Source organism: Lissotriton helveticus, chromosome 8 (genome assembly GCF_964261635.1).
Source record: "Lissotriton helveticus chromosome 8, aLisHel1.1, whole genome shotgun sequence".
Taxonomy (NCBI): Eukaryota; Metazoa; Chordata; class Amphibia; order Caudata; family Salamandridae; genus Lissotriton; species Lissotriton helveticus.
Genome location: NC_136069.1, coordinates 1,133,746,329 through 1,133,764,515, shown reverse-complemented (window position 1 = coordinate 1,133,764,515; position 18,187 = coordinate 1,133,746,329). Strand labels below are relative to the sequence as shown.

At 43.2% G+C, this 18,187-nt stretch overlaps 1 protein-coding gene across 2 annotated transcripts in view; it reads right to left on the bottom strand.

Annotated features, from left to right (window-relative positions):
• Nucleotides 1–18,187, bottom strand: part of SLC67A2 (solute carrier family 67 member 2) — a 247,332-nt gene that overhangs the window by 51,853 nt on the left and 177,292 nt on the right. For both annotated transcript variants that reach the window (XM_078656131.1, XM_078656132.1), the window contains exon 4: nt 1,827–1,956. In XM_078656131.1, coding sequence (XP_078512257.1) covers nt 1,827–1,956 — 130 coding nt within the window. The remainder of the gene's footprint in view (nt 1–1,826; nt 1,957–18,187) is intronic.

Below are 18,187 nucleotides of genomic sequence, written 5' to 3'. Positions count from 1 at the left end.
GTTCATTTTCTTGCACGCCAAAGGCAAGCCCGTCTCCGCCTGTCAGTGTCCTGGAGGCTGCGGGGGCTGGATACTCTGCCGGTTTTGCTCTACAACAGACTAAGGGCTTAACCTACAGCAGGGAGGGTCTTATGGAGCTGGGCTTCTCTCCCAAATGCAAGAACGTTATTAATATATGGGAAGGCGATTTACTACCGCGGTGTCAGTACTGCAGCTGGGGAGCCACAAATTACACCCCGAATAGAAGGGTAGCGCCCAATTTACTGAGAAAGTACGCGCCATTTCCGGGATTAATGCCAAAGAAACAAGAAGACATTAATGCCATGCTCCTAAATTGCCGCTCGCTAAACAAACATGATCTACACATATATGACATGTTATGCAAGACCAAGCCGGATTTTCTGTTCTTGACTGAAACATGGCTATCTGATTCATTGAATCCGACTATAGCCACAGCCACCCCCCTGGGTTACTCGACTGTGAGGAAGGATCATGTTGGAAGCATGGAAGGTGGAGTTGCTTTTATTAGCAAATTAGATATTTGCCTTTAAAGCACAGGGGCACATTACATCCATAGATGAGTTTCTTACTACGTGCCTGGCAGATCCCTTAGATCAGCACACCAACACTTAATCGTTATCCCTAAGTGTCTTAGAGCCCGCTGCGGTGGACGTTCTTTTCAAGTGCTAGTGGCTAGATTCTAGAACAAGCTGCCTCTTTCGCTAAGACAGGCCACAAGCATAATGGTTTTCAGGAAACAATTGAAAACATGGCTGTTCCAACAAGCAGTATAATGGCCAACAGCCCTGAGACCATTGCTCCTTCTTTGTCCTCTGCATCTTTCTGTCTTAGCGTCGGGATACTCTTCTGAGTAGTTGTGCACTCTACAAATCCAGTCTTAACATATCATGACATTACTTGGAGTTCATAAGTTACAAGCGACCTATGAACCGTCAAAAAGCTGCATGCAAACTGCATGGAACAAGTTTGAATGTTATGTATTTAACCAGTCTTTTATTATGCTAATATTGAAACAAGGTCTCGCCTCTGGGACCTTATAAGTGTATTCCCATGCAGCATGTTATCCTGGGTGCTAGAATATCTACTGTTACTTCACTTGCCACTGGTGAACGGCCGCAGGCACCTCCGGTCAAGCTTTTGTGCTATTTAATGAACACTGGAAATGCAATTCATACCCAGATAGAGCAAGTATTCAGCCCTTCCTTCATCAACATCAGAACGCTCAATGGAGTCAGTGTAAACCCTTCTCTGAAACCTCGTTTGAGATGAGTCCCCCATTTGAGATGAAGTCCAAATAAAAAATTGCTGAAGACCCCACAACTCAAAGTAAGGCCTGATATTTTGACTGCCGTTGGGCAATGGGTCAAGGAAAATAAATATATGCTTGCCCTAGATAAGATTCTGCCCAAACCAAATTGGCTACTGTAGTCATATCGTCAAAGGTGACAACTGCCTTCATTTGGAACCAACTTGCTATTGCTGACCTCTCTGCATTTGGGGGTCCTCTTATTCCAGGAGAGGTTAAAACAGACTGCACTGACCAGTAGCATCTTCCTTCAAAGTCTTATTTACTAGACAGAAATTCTCACCCCTTTCACCTTACTCAACAGAGAAGGGCTGGAGAGAGCAGAGAAAAGTTTCTTCTCCATGATGTTAGGTTAGATTTTCCCTGTCACTTAGGGCAATTCTTTAACTTTCCATTGCATCAAAAATGGATGATGGCTTTCGAAAATGTCTGAAATGTGCCTCTCTTTTAAAATTAAAACACAATTTTATTTAGCCCCAGCAAAATATTAGTTACTCACCAACAGGAATTCTTGCAATAGCAAACAAATACATGTTTGTGGACAGACCAAGAAGACCATAACCAAGTGAGCTCAGCAAAATGCAGACAAGAAGGGAGTGTCTTCTTCCAACTACGTCGCTCCAACTGCCCTGTTGTGGATTAAAATATAGATTTATTTAAAAAAACACAAACCTATGCTGTCAATGCATGATAGAATGTAACTCAGAGAAAATGCTTGGTACAGTACAAATACTGTTTGGCCACTCTTAAACAACGACATTGTTATGACAAGCAATACCAAATTTGTATTTTTTTGCAGAACAAACTCATATATTTTATTGCAATAGTACAGACCATCTCACTCTGATGTAAGCTCTATCTAGAATATCCATCAGACATCTCCTAAAAACATGTCTTAGCCATGTGACACCTTCCAGGCAGTAGCTGTGCATCTGACTGACAGCGGTATTGGTCAAGTAACAGTCCACGTCCAGAATGAAGTTACCTATCAGATTTTCATGATAAGAAGATAGGCAACCATCAACGGATTCATTTGTTGTGGAGAGAGTGTGAAAGTCCACAGCTTTCAGGGCCATCACAAATAATCCTTCTCTTATCTTGGAAGAAGAACGAAAGATAAACACTAACAATGGACACCAGTAAGGTGCAGAGCTTGTCAGAAAAAAGTTCTTAAAAGTCTTAACAACTGGGAAGACAATGAGTGAACAAGGTAGGGGAATATATAGGAACACCTTGGAGGGAGGGCATGCTGTAGCGTGCCCAATTTACCACACCACAGATACATTGCCCCCTCAATAGAGTATTTGAAATTGGATAAATGTCATTGTTAAAGACAAATTGTGCTAATTTAATTTCAGATGGGGAGTAACTGAGGTAAAGAAAATAGGAGGAGGGGTGATTCTGAATGACGTTGACATTTTTGTAGAATTTCTGAGTGGTGCATTGCCACAGGTGACCTAAATGTCCACCAGATTATTGGATGGGCATACAGCACAGAATGCTCTTAGTTGTTCAAGATGTTATACATCTAGGGACTGAGAAACATAGGGATGGATTGATGTATTTTCAGTAAGACAAGTATATGAGCATATGCAGAATTATACTTGGGAGGCTAAGTGGTGTTGCTAATATTTGGCTAAAGTACACTATTCAGTGTATTCAGTGTAATAATACATCTCAAAATCTGAAGAATACTCTCTATTTGTGAAACACAGGTCTTGATACCAGTTCTATATATGTGGACTTGATTACCAGTCTAGGATAACCTTACTCCTGCTGAGCAGCAAAAGAGATGTGCAAGTGAGTAGTAAACACTTTGAACAATGGCATCAGCTTAGCTCCCTCAACATCCATCTTGATTAGACCACAAGTAAATATTGGCCCACATTTCAACTTAAGGTGTTTATCGCATTACCCCAGAAAAAAAAACATTTTAATTTCCTGTTACCAAGATGCTTCCAAGGGCCTTTGGTTGACGTAGTGCAGTTGCCCAGATAACAAGGCGAGTCAAACTATTCGTGTATATATGGAGTCCCACCCCCTTGTTGCCATCCAAGTAGTTTGTAAACATATAATATGGATTGCTAATAATCCAAATGTGGCTCTCAATTTTTCAGGTTAAGTTCTGTATTATGCCCATCTCCTTACCTTACTTTATCCAGGACAATTAAATTCCAGTTAGTGAGTTTATGCTCCTCCATGTGGAGCACTCGCCATGTCAATCATATGATAGGCTGTTATTAAAGAACGTAAGATTTATTGTGCAGTTCAGAAATGTAAAATAACCTTTGAACTACTTCCCTTGTGTACCTCTCTTGCAGATATGATAGTCCTCCATTACACTGTGGAGGATGGCAGGTCTAACCCAATTACATAAACAACAATACAAACAAGACCGGTGTGACACACAGTGAGATAGTCATCAAAATCAGGCCAAGGTTCAGTTGTTTAACTAGGTACTTCAGGAACTGCATGACTCACAATCTCTTGGGACATATCTCCCTTTTATCTCTACTCTGTATCTCCAACCTAAATTTGACAAGCTCTCATGTTAACCAATTTTAAGTGGGGGCCATTACTTTCTAAAGCTTTCCGTAGACTATTATTAGGATCTTGTCTCCATAGCCTTATTCTATGAATAACCCATCCGCTTTTGTTCTTCCTATCTGACCTATCACCCAGTCTCTAGTACACATTTCCCTTCTCTAACATCCAGACATTCTCCGCTGGAGTCCCTCTGCTTCAGCACCTCTGTGTCCACATCCTCCTAGGGCTTCAAGAATGCTTTAGCAAAATCAGGATACAACCAGATAGAGTTATCCACTCCCTTGTTGGATGACAAACAAAGACAGGAAAATATAGGTCAGATGAAAAGGCAATGGATCCCGCACCCTGAATCTTCTCCCTTTTGTCAGTATCACACAGGTGTGTGATCACCATGGACCCATTCTGCCCTTCTATCTAGTGATAATGTCTCCGGAAGCCATGCTCTGACAAAGATTAGCAAGTCATTGCTGTCTACGTCTGAAGAGAAACAGCCTTCTGCATATATTATTTTGCAATTTTCAAGCTAGATTAGTCCTTTGCACCAAGGTTTGGTAAAGGCATTTGTGGCCTTTAATTTCTTCCCAGTGCTTCATAGACTGAACCTCTAGTTGTCAAACCTCATCTTTGACTTGCTTCACTATGGAATCAAGCGTGTTTAATGCTTTATTGACCTTGTCCAACGTGTACTCATTTTAAAATTTCTTTCGATACTCTGAAGCATGGCAATAGGTGTATTTTTTGATGGGGAGTGGTTTTAGTATGATCGCCCAGAGATGTATCGCTGGTAGCACTTTGGTTTTGCCAATTGTTGGAGAAAATGTCAATGCGTAGGTACTTGATTTATGGCTTTGTCCAATGGCTGCTGGAGGTGCTGGGCCCCTAATCTTAATTAAAGCTCAAGCTAAGTAATGAAAGAAGAAAGATAAAGCCTTCAGCAACCACCACAAGGTATGTCCCATCAGCTGCAATGGAGTCTCCTGAAAGAGTTGGAAGGTGGATTTGAGAGCTGAGCTCTGACACCAGCCTTTGAAAACTGACTCTGTGAAAGGAGGAACCCTATTGGAAGTTATGAGGCTTTAATGTCATCTTTAATTTTCATCCGATTACAGAACTATACACAATGTACCAGAGGTGGCCTCCACAGCTGGACCAAATAAGATTTGGTATTTGTAATTGGATGTGGAATACAGATGAGCACTTTTAAACTAAACCTCCAGATAAGGCCGACAGAACTGGAAACAATATTCCAGAGGTAGATTCCATAACTGGTCGAAACACTCCTTATGCTGCAATATTCCAGAGGTGGTCTTGAGATTAACACCCAGTGCTACACAGGAGGCAACCAGAAGAAGGTATTTCAGAAGAGAGGTACCCATCCTCATTGTGAAAATGTTGCAAAAAAAATCCGGAAACAGAAGGTAGTTTTGCTGATTTATTCTTGCAGAACTGGCACAGGACAGGCAGCGACCGGCCGGCTCGGATCCCAGAGTGAACTCACCAAGTCCACTGGAATCCTTGCCAGCCGCTCCTTCTGCCAGCACGGGCCTCATTCGAACAACAACATGGTATATTTGAAAAAGAACAATAGGTACCTGAGTAAAGGAGGTGCAGCTCGTGCGTGGAACATATCGCACTAGCTGCATCACGCATAACAATACACTACACCATGGAAGTGTAAGGAGTACAATAGTAATCAAACGTACGGTGCTATCTGGCTTTCTCTTTTGCTGCAAAATGAAATTCCTTTTGCTCTCATTTGGGAGCTTGTCATGAGATCCACAAAATATCAAGGAAATCATGCATTGTTACTAGGCATGTCAGAAGGTTTCGTGGGGGCCCTGGTCAGCTAAATCAAGTGGGACCCCTATAGGACGAAGCCTTGATTCAAAGTTTAAAAAAAAGTATTGGATGCAAAGAAAAAATACAGGCGATCCAGGATCTGACACCAGATAGTGCTATTAGCCGTGGTAGCAGTCAAATCATTAATACATTGGGCAGGCTTGTTCAAACTCTATTATTGTGGCAGGAGCACAGGGCCTGGGCAATAATGCAATTTGTCTTGCAATTGGGTACATACAGTGGCGCAAACAGTTATGAAATCTGTTGAACCATACATCCATAAGAGGTCATGTGGTTTGTCATTGTAGGTGGTCTTTCAGGTGATTGCACCTTTAGTTGTGTGGTGATCATCTGGAAGGTCATGCAAGCATATATTTACCATCTTATAGTAAAGGCAGCAGTGAAATAAGATATTCAGTCATCCTAGAAGCGCCAGAGTTCCAGTTCATGGAGATATGCTAAAGCATCAGGAAGTACAATATTGATAATTTGTTGAAACCATGCTTCTACTGAAGTTACAGACATTATTTAATAGGCAATTTACTGGTCAATGGTTTGTTGTTGACCGAAACGTATTTTAAAAAAAGTCCATTGTAAGGTTTCTTATAAATCCTCATTATCTCCGCAGACGGTCATCAGTAAAGGGTGAATTTACTTTAAGTAGTTTACCTAGATAGTGGTTTTTATTAATTTGTAGCCTACGTTTCCAAGATGGCAATGTTTGAAGTCTCACAGCATATGTATGTGTGCTGTTTCCTAACATCCTACAGGTTTATATTTACACTTTGCTGTAAATAAGACTAAAGAGTGCACATATTGGAGGTCTACGTTTTGTGTACGAGGTGTCCATTTTTTTCACTATTATATCCTCTTGCATTAGTAAAATTCACTGACTCCTTTTGTATATGTATGTCTTATGAACAGGACATGTTCACTATTATTTTCACGATTAGTGTCCGCTTTAGAACTGATGGCGCAGGGTTTTGTGAAAATAAAACCTGCTAGGATTGAACCCTCAGTAACATTCATTAACAATATGCTGTGAAAAATATTATTAATAAAACGCTAAAATAAGGGGCAATGCTTTAGCGCATGCGTGAACTAATGCATGGAACTAGGCCACAGATACTTTTGGCTTTAAGGAAAATAAAAGACTAATGCTGCTTTTGTGCACGTTAATAACGATTGCTAGGAAAATAATAAGGGTTATGCATGGGTTAGTGCAATGCTGGGATGGTGTGCAATGACATTACATTTCATGAAAATAATAATGTTATGTCTTTGTTTTCTGTAGAAAATCAAACATGGGCATACTCTTCTGCATGCTGGTCTGGGGTTAATATTTGGTAGAGAAATTAAAATGACCAAAAGAGGGTTTCGAATGAGAAGGGAGAACGCAAAGGCATGAACGTGACCTTCGTAGTTTACTATATGACTGCCAAGCTACGGAAAAGAAAATATGATATCAGTGGAAGCGGACAACTTCCTTCTTGAGATGGCAGAGGCAAACAATGGAAGCACAGGAAATATATACTATGATTGTGTTCGAAGTTGTTTCCTGGGAAGAATCTGTCGTAATGCTGAAAGTTTAAGACAAAAGGACATTGAATAAAATAGTCATGCTGAGTGGTGTGACAGTACACCCCCATACTTAGCCAATGAGAGACAGAGTTTATTCTCAAATTGAAACAAATGTGGGTTGGACATTAGGGTTTTAGGGTTTAATTGAGGTCCCCGGAGGTTGGGGTTTTGTAGGTGTCGGTCAGCTAGCGGGAGATCGTCAATGTCGTCGGTTTGCTATTTCCAGATAGAGGCCTACCTGTTTTCTGTTTCCTGACTTAATCTTTGCCACTCAACTCTTCTTGAGGGGCCTTAATGCCATTTGGCCAGAGGGTAGATTTCCTGATTCTTACTTGGGTTAGCATAGATAATATCCTGAATTTGCATATTCATTTGCAAATGTATTTTGTCTCTGAAACTTTTCTCTCATCGCCTATTCACTCCTTCAATGCATTATTATTTGACATGAGTTTGGTTCTGTACATTGCGAATACTTTGTCTCCGTGACAGTCTATGATTTGCATTGTATAGTGGTCCTTGATGAGCATTTATTTCACATTATTTACGATAAATATTATACATTATACACTGAGACTGTTATTATTTTGTAGTATTGATAAGTACATATTATTGCTATCAACCTTTAAACTCCCAAATGTCTGTCGCCACAAACATATACATTTTATAAAGAGAAATGCAGGTTCAATTACGTATTTGGTAAAGTTGGGTGTAAACTTGCATCACACTGAACCCCAGCGTGAAGGGATTAGTTGGGTAGTGTAAATGGGCCTTTGTTTGTGAAAAAGTATCGATCTCTGATCACTGGATCAGTTTTGGTAGCAGAGGATGGTTAATTATGAATTAGTTTGGCAATCATTATTGATTATTGATTTATTGGGTATAAATATGAAAAGTTAGTGTCTTTGTTTTATGTTGTCTGGAAGTACGGGTACGGAGTTACCTAAGATCCTGGGATGGTGATGTTATTTTAGCCTATGTGGCAGATGAATAGTGTGGAAAAGGTATCACACTGCAGAAGTACTATGTCTGCTGTAGTAATATTGAACAGTGAAAGGCTGTTGATGTTATTTTAGGGACTATTCGATGGAAAGAAGATTGCATGAAATAGTGAAAGGTCCGCTTCCAAAACTTTGGCCTTACAACCCCGAAGGAGTACCAAGACCTCTTTCTGAAAGGGAAAGTCCCCTTCCAAAACTTTGGCTAGTGACCCCAGAGGAGTACCAATTCTTCCTTTAACTTGATTGATAGTAGAATAGCGTTGGTCGTTATTTTACTAGAAATGAAAGAATCTCTTTTTGAATAAATTAAACTATCTCTTTTACTAGTGGAGCAGACAAAGTAGCATTGTTTTGTGTTGTTTTTAACAAGAATTTAGTTGAGAAAAACCTAGAAATACATTGCTGTATTATTTTGTAAAGGGAGGGTCAGCAGCGGGAGTAATATGGACGTCACAAAAAGCAGCATTGACATTGGTCAGACAGCGGGCGCATAGAGAGCTGTGATTGGTTGGTTCTGTGAACTATGCTGGTATTGGTTAGAATAGTGGATATGTAGTGAGCCGTGATTGGTGTGAGTCGCGCTGGTATTAGACATGTGCTAGCAAATAGAATAAGCAGAATTACGGAAGGATTTTGTTTTTGTTTGCTGAAATGTTTAGCGTAAGAGAGTTGAAAAATGAAGATGGTAAAGAGAATAAAGGATTTCTTTAAAAAGGACAAGTCGATAGTTACTAGAGAGGGACTTCCTATACCTCCTCCAAGAACGCCCGATTCTTTTATGATGTTGGAGCATGGGTATCATACGTGTACATAGATAGAAAATTGGATGAGTAATACAGAAGATGATGGCGTTTTAGCCTTTACAGAGCATGGTACGTTTAACATAAGGATTTTGGAGAACTTCACCCTGCACAGACCTAATTGTTTCTACTTGGATTATATTCTTCCTAATGCTACTATGTTAACTGTCATATGACTAAATAGATATGCAATGTATAACTATGTATGAACCTATGCAATTCATGTATTGTAACTAACTTTTGGTTTAAACAGAAAATAAAAAAATATTTAAAAAATAAAAGGATTTTGGAAAACATGAGGGGAAAAATTAATTTTTTAAAACCAAATCCTAGACCTATGCAATATGAAGAGCTTGAGAAATGGGAACATGAGGCTTATAAACAGGAGAGAGACAGGAATGGAATAAAGTACAGGAATATAATATCAATCTCAATATCAATATCAATTTTATCTGCATGCTGGGCCAGACACGTAGCGGATAGTGGATCACCCTGGTCAGAGGTGCCACGCTGTTGCGCTGCAACTTTGCACATGTTTTAAAACTGCCTGTATTTTTAAAACACTATTAAAATTACTGTGTGCTCTATTACGGGGGAATACTTTTAAAATTAGTTTATTCCTTACTTTTGCCGCATTTTACCTGGGCATTCTTCCGCTTCTGTTCTCTGGCTTTGGGGGTCTGTAAAGGGTTTCGCTCCTTCCCTGGTCCACCACAGCTTGCCGATTGTGTGGAGGAATTGAGTACTTCACTCTTGCTCCTCCCCTCCACTTCCTGCTGTAGCTCTACGGGCGGTGCTCTAGTTGTTTCTGGCCCCAGCTAGCTGGGCCGGACGCGCAGAGGATAGTGGATCACCCTGGTCAGAGGTGCCCGCTATTGCTCAACTGCTTTGCACATGTTTTCAAACTGCATGTATTTTTTTTTTAATTATTAGAATTACTGTGTGCTCTGTTACGGGGGAATACTTTAAAAATTAGTTTATTCCTTACTTTTGCCGCATTTTACCTGGGCATTCTTCCGCTACTGTTCTCTGGCTTTGAGGGTCTGTAAAGGGTTTCGCTCCTTCCGTGGTCCACCACAGCTTACCGATTGTGTGGAGAAATTGAGTACTTCACTCTTGCTCCTCCCCTCCACTTCCTGCCGCAGCTCTACGGGCGGCGCTCTAGTTGTTCCAGGCCCCAGCTATTTAATCTGCATGCTGGGCCGGACGCGCAGGGGCATGTCGAAGGCGCACCAAAGGCAAGCCTGTCTCCTCCAAGTTTGCGCCTAGCGCCAGATATTCATTTTAGACTCCGGTCAGCCCCTGGTTTATTCCAGGGAACAGCTCCTGGAGCTTCAATCACAAAAGGGCTTGCACTGAAAGCCTATGAACCTTGAGCCTCTGGCCGGCTGTCAGATGTACGAGTGTGCCAACTGCAAGGCAGCTATCACGCTGGGTGCAGCCAAGAAATCCCATGATGTTCGCTGTCAACCCCATCCTTTGTCTCTGAAACAATCCTTTATGGGATATCTCCCGAATGCCAGATCTCTGATCAAACATACATCAGAATTTAGCGACTTTGTGTCCCTTTGAAAGTCTGATTGGGTTTTTATTACTAAAACCTGGGCCAGAGATTGCTCAGGGCCAGATTTGGTGGAGGCCATTCCCTCCGGGTATGCCCTGTCCAGACTCGATAGGGAAGGGAGGGTGGGAGGTTTAGGAGTACTCTATAAAAACATCTATTTGTGCTTCACTGAGGCCCTCACCTCTCCCTCAGATCTCTATCAGGCCTTATACTTCTCTTTGAAGGTCCTACCCATCGAAAGTTTCGTTGGAGTGGTCACCTACTGGCCTCCTGGACCCAGAGCAATGTTCAATCAGGACTTCAGTAATCGAATTGAGCCCTATCTGGCTAGATCTAATGTAACGCTCTAGGGTGATTTTAACTTTCATTTGGAGAAAACTCTGTGTTCTGAAACGCAGGTTTTCTTGGAAACTATGGACTCCTGTGGTGAGGAGCCCTCGCATATGGCAGGACACATCGTGGACGGGATCTTCTCTAATGACCCTGGGATAGAGGAGATGGATCCTATCCCACTCTCCTGGTCTGATCATTTTGCCATCCCATTCCTTATGGAAATGCTAGCATATCACCAAGATCCAAGAGTAATTTCCCGTGGCTGGGGCAAAATGGCGGCTGCGTGAGTCTTGCGGGTAGCTGCCTCCCAACCACGGCCCGACAACTGTCTTTGGAGAAAATTATGACTGCCTAAAAACCCGTAAAATACTGACAACTGGAGATATCGGACATCGGACACTGGAGCACTCATAAAAAAACAAAAAAACATTTCCTACCTGGCTTCAGACGGATGCGGCTACGACTCTCCCCAGCGGCGCTGACTCTCGCAACTCAAGTGCTGCGAGTGTGGAGAGCAGCAGCAACAGCTGCGGACAGAAGTGTGGAGCGGCGACGGGTCCGGCGATACTTTGTTGTGGATCCAGAGGACTTGGCCCATTCCGGCAAGATAACCTGCATCTGCGCAAGAATGCCCCTGAAAAGAAAGCCGGCGGTGAAAGACTCGGACGGTGCTGGTGTCAAGCAGGCATCCCTGACTGCATCCTCAACTCGGCGTGCCGGCGAAAGCAGATCCCTGGATTCCAGCACCGATGCTCGTCACTCTGGCCTGCTCAGAGAAGGTGCACAGGGGGGGGGGGGGGGGGGGGGAGAACAACGCCGAGTGAGCAGAAGGTGGAGAAAGAAGCCCGAGGCAAGGGTCCAACTGTGCCAGGGGTGTTCGCAGGCAAAGGAGTCAACATTATTGCCTCTTCGCAAGTGAACACAGGTCAAAATAAAGGTAAAACTGCTGCCAGCACAAATGGTAAACCGCTTAAGGATACGGGGGAAAAAAAGCAAGTAGCTGATAAAGGGGCTGATAAAGGGGCACAAGACAATGGGCTGATTACCACTGTGGGTTTGGTGTCTGGTGCGGAGGAGATTAATGGCCTTGCTGATGATTTGGCAAATATTTTCACTATGGCTCCCCCTAGCACAATCAGCGGGTCCGTAAATCAAAACACAGAGGAACCCATGGAGGACAGGGAGCATAATGCAGGACAGCTCAGGGGTACAGACTACAGGCCTCCACAAATCCCGGCTAAGGGATTATTGGACATGTCCTGTCAGGCACTAACGGAAGAAGCTGCTGCAGGAACCCCTGAGGTGGATAATTTTTACTCAATGACAGATGAATCTGAGGCCTCAGAGGATAGCTGGAAGAACAGTCCTGACGAGTTCTCATTAGACAGCGGAAGACCTGTTCGGAAGCCTGATACTCAGAAGCGCATACCCTTTCGCAGTAGAAAGAAAACCCTAAAAGACGTGGGGAAAGATCATGGTTTTACTTCCGATGTTAGTCCGTCTCACATCTAGAGGGTGCACTAGAGCCAGAAACCACACCTGGACAGGGTATAAAAATTGGTGCTGATAATGGAGCAGAGGCACAAGGATGCCCACCCTCGATGGAATTAATCTATGCTACCTTAAAACAAATGTAGACAGAAGCCCGATAACGCAGCTACCAGAAAACTCCAGGGCGCGGTCAGGAAGGTTAATAAGGCCTGTTCCGAGATCAACGATCGGACCACTGCACTGGAAGAGCGCATAGTTCATCTGGAGGCAAGTGTGGAGACTCCGACAAACAATCCACTTCTAATGAAAACAGAATGACCGATGTCCTCTGGAAGCTGGAGGACTTTGAAAATAGATAGCGCAAAACAATCTACGGCTACTAGGAATTGCGGAGAAAGAGGAAGGCGACGACATCCGAGGCTTTGTTTTGAGACTCTTTCGGGAGGCCTTCCCAGAGCTGTCTCACTGGAACTGGGACGCAGAAGTGCAAAGGGTGCGTAGGTTCCCCTTAATGCTTAAGAAAAGGCTAGGTCAGGAAGACAAACCTAGAGCCATATTAACATTCTTTGGCAATTTTCTTTTACGTCAAGCTATTTTTCGGAAAGCCAGGCCCGACGCAAAAAGAACAGCAGCAGGACACTCCTCTTTCGTCCGCCCTGACTTCTGTCACTCCACGATAGAGAGGAGATGGAGACTTCGCTCTCTGATCTCTCCCTTCCAGCAGCAGGGGTGTGAAGTTTTTTTGATGAATCTGGCTAGGCTTAAAGTTATTTGTAAAGGCATGACTAGAGTGTTTACCTCTGAAATCCAAGCACGGGAATACCTGAATGAGCTTAAGAACAGGGAAACTAGGAAATGAGGGTTAAATTGAAAGACAGGCAGTATCACTTAAGGGTTTGGTGTGGGATCAGGGCCGGGAGCGGCTGGGGGTGCAGCCACATGCAGGAGGCATCACAAGGGTCTCAGGACCTTTTTTGCCACTTTGAAGGGAGGGGGAGGGATGAGTTGGGGAGTGGGGGGGGCGGGACCACGGGAGAAGGAGTATGTTACAGTAGACAGGCGTGCACAATGTTGTATTATAAGTTGCCGGACCGCATTTTTCTGATATCACTTTATGTCGTAAATGGAGAGAAAAATTAGATTTGCCTCAGTTAATATTTGTGGATTAAATAACCCCCAAAAAAGGAGGCAGGTTAGTATTGATGTGCAAGCTTTAAGAGCTGATGTCCTATGCCTCCAGGAAACTCATATCGAGGGAAGCAGGAAAAGACTTCTGGAACTGTCCGGGTATTATATTGTAGCAAATACATCACAAGAAACTCGCACAAAGGGGGTGGCTATCTTGGCACCGAGTGGGACAAGGAGATTCCTTAGCTTCCCTCGATGTCAGGCTGACAGCTTGGGCAGGTGGGTGATCGAACAAGGGTGTATAGAAAATAAAACATTTACCCTATGTTCAGTATACGGTTCAGTATTGGATGACCCAGCTCCGCTGGATTGGCTTAGAACGGAATTAGTAGGCTGGACTTTACCTTTGATTTTCTGTGGAGACCTAAATATTCATTTGAATTGCCAAGTTGCCTCTAGGAAGGTCCCCTATCAGGGTAGAAAGCCCAAAGTGTTTAACTCATTATCTCAGCTGCAGGCACTACACGGGTTAGAAGATGTATGGGCCTTGAATAGGGGGGCAGATCTAGGATACGCATACTTCTCCGCTCCTCACAAGGTTTTTGCTAGGTTGGATTATTTTCTAGTTTCACAAGAATTAGCCTCAAAAAGTACAATTGACCTATTCCCAAAGTTTATGTCAGATCATAACCCCTTGGTGATCGAGTTAGATATCGAGCTTCCTCTTAGACAGACACAGTGGTCTTTCTACAGGGCTTATCTAAGCGATACAGAATATATCCAGCAGCTGGGCGAGTGGATCCCCAGGTTTATTGAAGATAACTACGGAAGTACTAACCTAAGCAATGTGTGGGACACGCTGAAAGCAGGGGTAAGGGGAGAAACAAACAGGTTTGGGTGGGAATCTCAGAGGGAGGAGAAAAACCTGTTACAAGTACTATATCAAGATCTAGGAGCAGCGGAGGCTCAGCTGATAGAGGCTCGCCCTGCTGGAATAGACTTAAAGGCTATGCAGATAAAAGTTACCACTGCAAGATCTGCAATCACACAAATCTCAGGGAAAAAGGCAGCTGGTAAATATCTGGCATGGAAAACACTGGCTTACGAGAGTAGTGAAAGAATTGGGCACCTACTTGCAACACGCACTAGGGAGAAAACAGTGCACGCCAGGATAAGAGAGATCAGGGCATAGGGCTGGTGACCGAGACAAAGGCAATTATCACGGCTTTTCAGAAATTTTACCAAAATCTGTACACCGAAGATACTAGGGGTGGGAGCCAGGAAATTCAGGATTATTTATCAGGGGTGGTTTTGGGTCAACTCTCGGTAGAAGAAAGAAATCGTCTAGAGGGACCAATCACCTGGGAAGAACTGTCAATAGCAATAGATCAGACCCCAATAGGCAAAGTCACAGGCCCAGACTTAATCCCAGGTGAATTGTATACAAAATGTAAAACACACATTATGGGATCGATGTTGGAAGTTTTCCAAAGGGCACAACAGGACCAGATCACGCCAGACTCGTGAAAAGGGGCGAATATCATAGTATTCCCGAAAAATGGCAAGCCAACTGAGGAACTAGGATCCTACAGGCCAATAACCCTGCTGAATAGTGATTTAAAGATATACTCTAACATTCTGGCAAATAGGCTTTCAGTAGTTACAGAAAAGCTAGCCTCTCCGTTCCAGCACGGATTTGTACCAGGCAGGGAAACTACAGATCACATAAGAAGCATAATTACGCTGTTTGATCTTGCTAGAGTGTCAGGGGACCCTATGGCGGCCATACTTCTGGAGGCTGAGAAGGCCTTCGATAGGGTCTCCTGGCCCTTTCTGTGGGCCACCATGGAAAAACAGGGATTGGGTAGAAACTATATTAATGCAATAAGCTGCATGTATCAAAACCCTGAGGCCAGGATTAATGTGATGGGCGCCTCATCGGACCCAATTAAAATCACACGCGGCTCTCGTCAAGGGTGTCCTTGTTCTCCACTATTATTTGCATTATATATAGACCCTTTTATTAGGATAATAGTGGAGAACAACGACATCTGGGCAGTTCAAACCTTGGGGGGAGAATTAAAGATCTTAGCATACGCAGACGATCTTGCTATAACAACTTCTAATCCTGCGGATGCAGTCAGGGAGGTAGAAAAAGAGGCCGAAAAATTCGGGAAAGTCTCAGGTTTCTTTCTGAACAGGGAGAAAACCATGATCATTAAAAATTCCCGGGCAGACTTGGTTGATAGCAGGGTCACAGAGAAGGCTAGATATCTAGGGGCTGAAATCACAGCAAATGTGGATGATGTAGTGCAATGTAACCTAGCGCCCTTGCTACTCAAGACCAAATCAGACTTCAATAGAATGAACAGCCTTCACCTGACACTACTTGGAAGGTGCAATGCTATCAAGATGCTGTTTTTGCCCAGAATTTATATATTTTTTTAGATCCATCCCACTGGAAGTAAACAAAACCTGGCTCTCTGCCTTTAACCAAGCCATCTCTAAGTTTTTATGGGCTGGGAAGCACCCACGGAGAGCTTTGAAGTACATGACTCTACCCAAGGGCCGGGGTGGGTGGTCTGTCCCAGATATTCAGATTTTTTATTGGGCTGCAAATTTCCAACAGATGTCCGAGCTGTTGGGTAAAGGATATTTTAACACCCAAGACGGATTTTACCCCCTCCATATACAAATTATTGTTTGGGGAAGTGGCCCACGGATGCTTGGTGCGGCACATCGATTTAGCCTCCTTCAAAAGAGTAAAATTCAAGGTTTTGCTGGGTGCTATTAAAATATGGACCTCAATCAGGAAAAAATTGAAATTAAATAGGATACATAGGTATACGCCTTTACAAAACAACCAACGCTTACCAGAAATTTTTCACGATGGTTATATGGAATCTTGGAGGGAGAAAGGGATAAGACATATTGGGGACTTAATAAGGGATAACACAATTCTGTTGTTTGCTTTAATTAAAGAAAAATTTGGTGTGGGAAATAATCACTTTTTTAAATATTTACAAATCAGGGACTTCCTTTTTAAAAAGATGATCCAGGGCCAGAAAATACCACTAATGGAGGCAGCCCTAGGAACTCAAGGGGCATCAATTTCTAAGCTGTACACACTACTTAATGATATAATGGAGGATGATCTTGTCAAGCACAAGGACTGGTGGCAAGAAAAGGTCCAAGCTGACCCGGGGGTCTGCGAGAACTCTTTAATGTTAAGCTCTACTGCAGCAATCTCAGCAAATATTCAGGTTCAATGCTATAAAACGTGGCTAAACTTGTATATTACTCCCGCGCGGATTTTTAAGTGGGGAGGTACCTCAGGTATTTACAGCTTGCGCTGTGGAGAGCTTCCCGCCGATAGTGTGCATATATTTGCTACATGCCCCTGCTTAATGAGTTTAATTGGAAAAATGGGCTATTGCGTTAAACAAATATCGGATAGTGATATTGAGCTGTCACCACAAGTTATCCTGTTGGGGGTAAGCAACCAGGGCTGTCAACACCCAAGAAGACACTGCTTTTTATTATGATGGCGGTGTTTAGGCTTACCATAGCGACAGTGTGGCTTGATAAAGAGACCCCTTCAGTTCACTGCTGGCTGGGAAAACTGCTAGCTACATATCGCTGGGAGAAAGAAATATACAAACGTAGAGGCTTAAGAGCTACAAAAAAAGGGGCTGATATTTGGGCTTCAATTAGCTCATGGATTAATGACTCTATGTTTTAAGCTTGCGGTCTGGTTAAGCGGTCCTATAGGTTAGGAAGAACTGGTAAGAACCAGAATCTGTTAGATTCTAATTTTAAGAGCAGGGTGGAGTTGAAGATAATCTTTAGCCGTATTAATAAGGAGGACCTTCATAATAAACTTGACAATTATTGTTGCCTCCCTTACTTGGATGTCAACTCTATCTGTGACGACTTCTCCAACTGGCTTTCGGCGGCCTTGGACTCTCTTGCCCCTCTTAAGGAGCACTATGTGGCTAGGAAACGCCCGTCGGCCCTATGGTGCTCTGAAAGGCTGAGAAAGCTTAGACAGGTTTGCAGACATCAGGAAAAAAAGTGGTGCTGCTTTTTACCTTCTTCTATAACAAAATTAAGGACAGACTGAGATGTCCAACACTGGATGATCTAAGTCAGATGTTCTATTGGATCCTCTGGCAGTTCCTCTGAAGGATTTCCGCTTGTGGTCCTTTCCTCTCCTACTTCAAGAGGACACTGAGCGGATGTTAAGTGGAATTTGATCTGGATCCCCCCTGGAGTGCTGCCCCTGAAGATCCTGAAATTAGGAAAGGAGGCCATTCCTCCACATTTGACCTCTATCCTTAATACTGTCATTACCTCTGGCCAAGTTCCCACCACATGGAAAACTGCAGTGGTTAAACCTCTCTTAAAGAAGCCCTCTCCGGACCCTGCGGAACTAAAGAACTACCGGCCTATTTCCCTGTTGCACGTCCCAGCCAACATTTTGGAAAAACACCTGAACCTCCATCTTAATACCTATTTGGAGGAACACCAACTGCTTGATGGCTCGCAGCATGGGTTCAGAAGTGAACACAGTATTGAG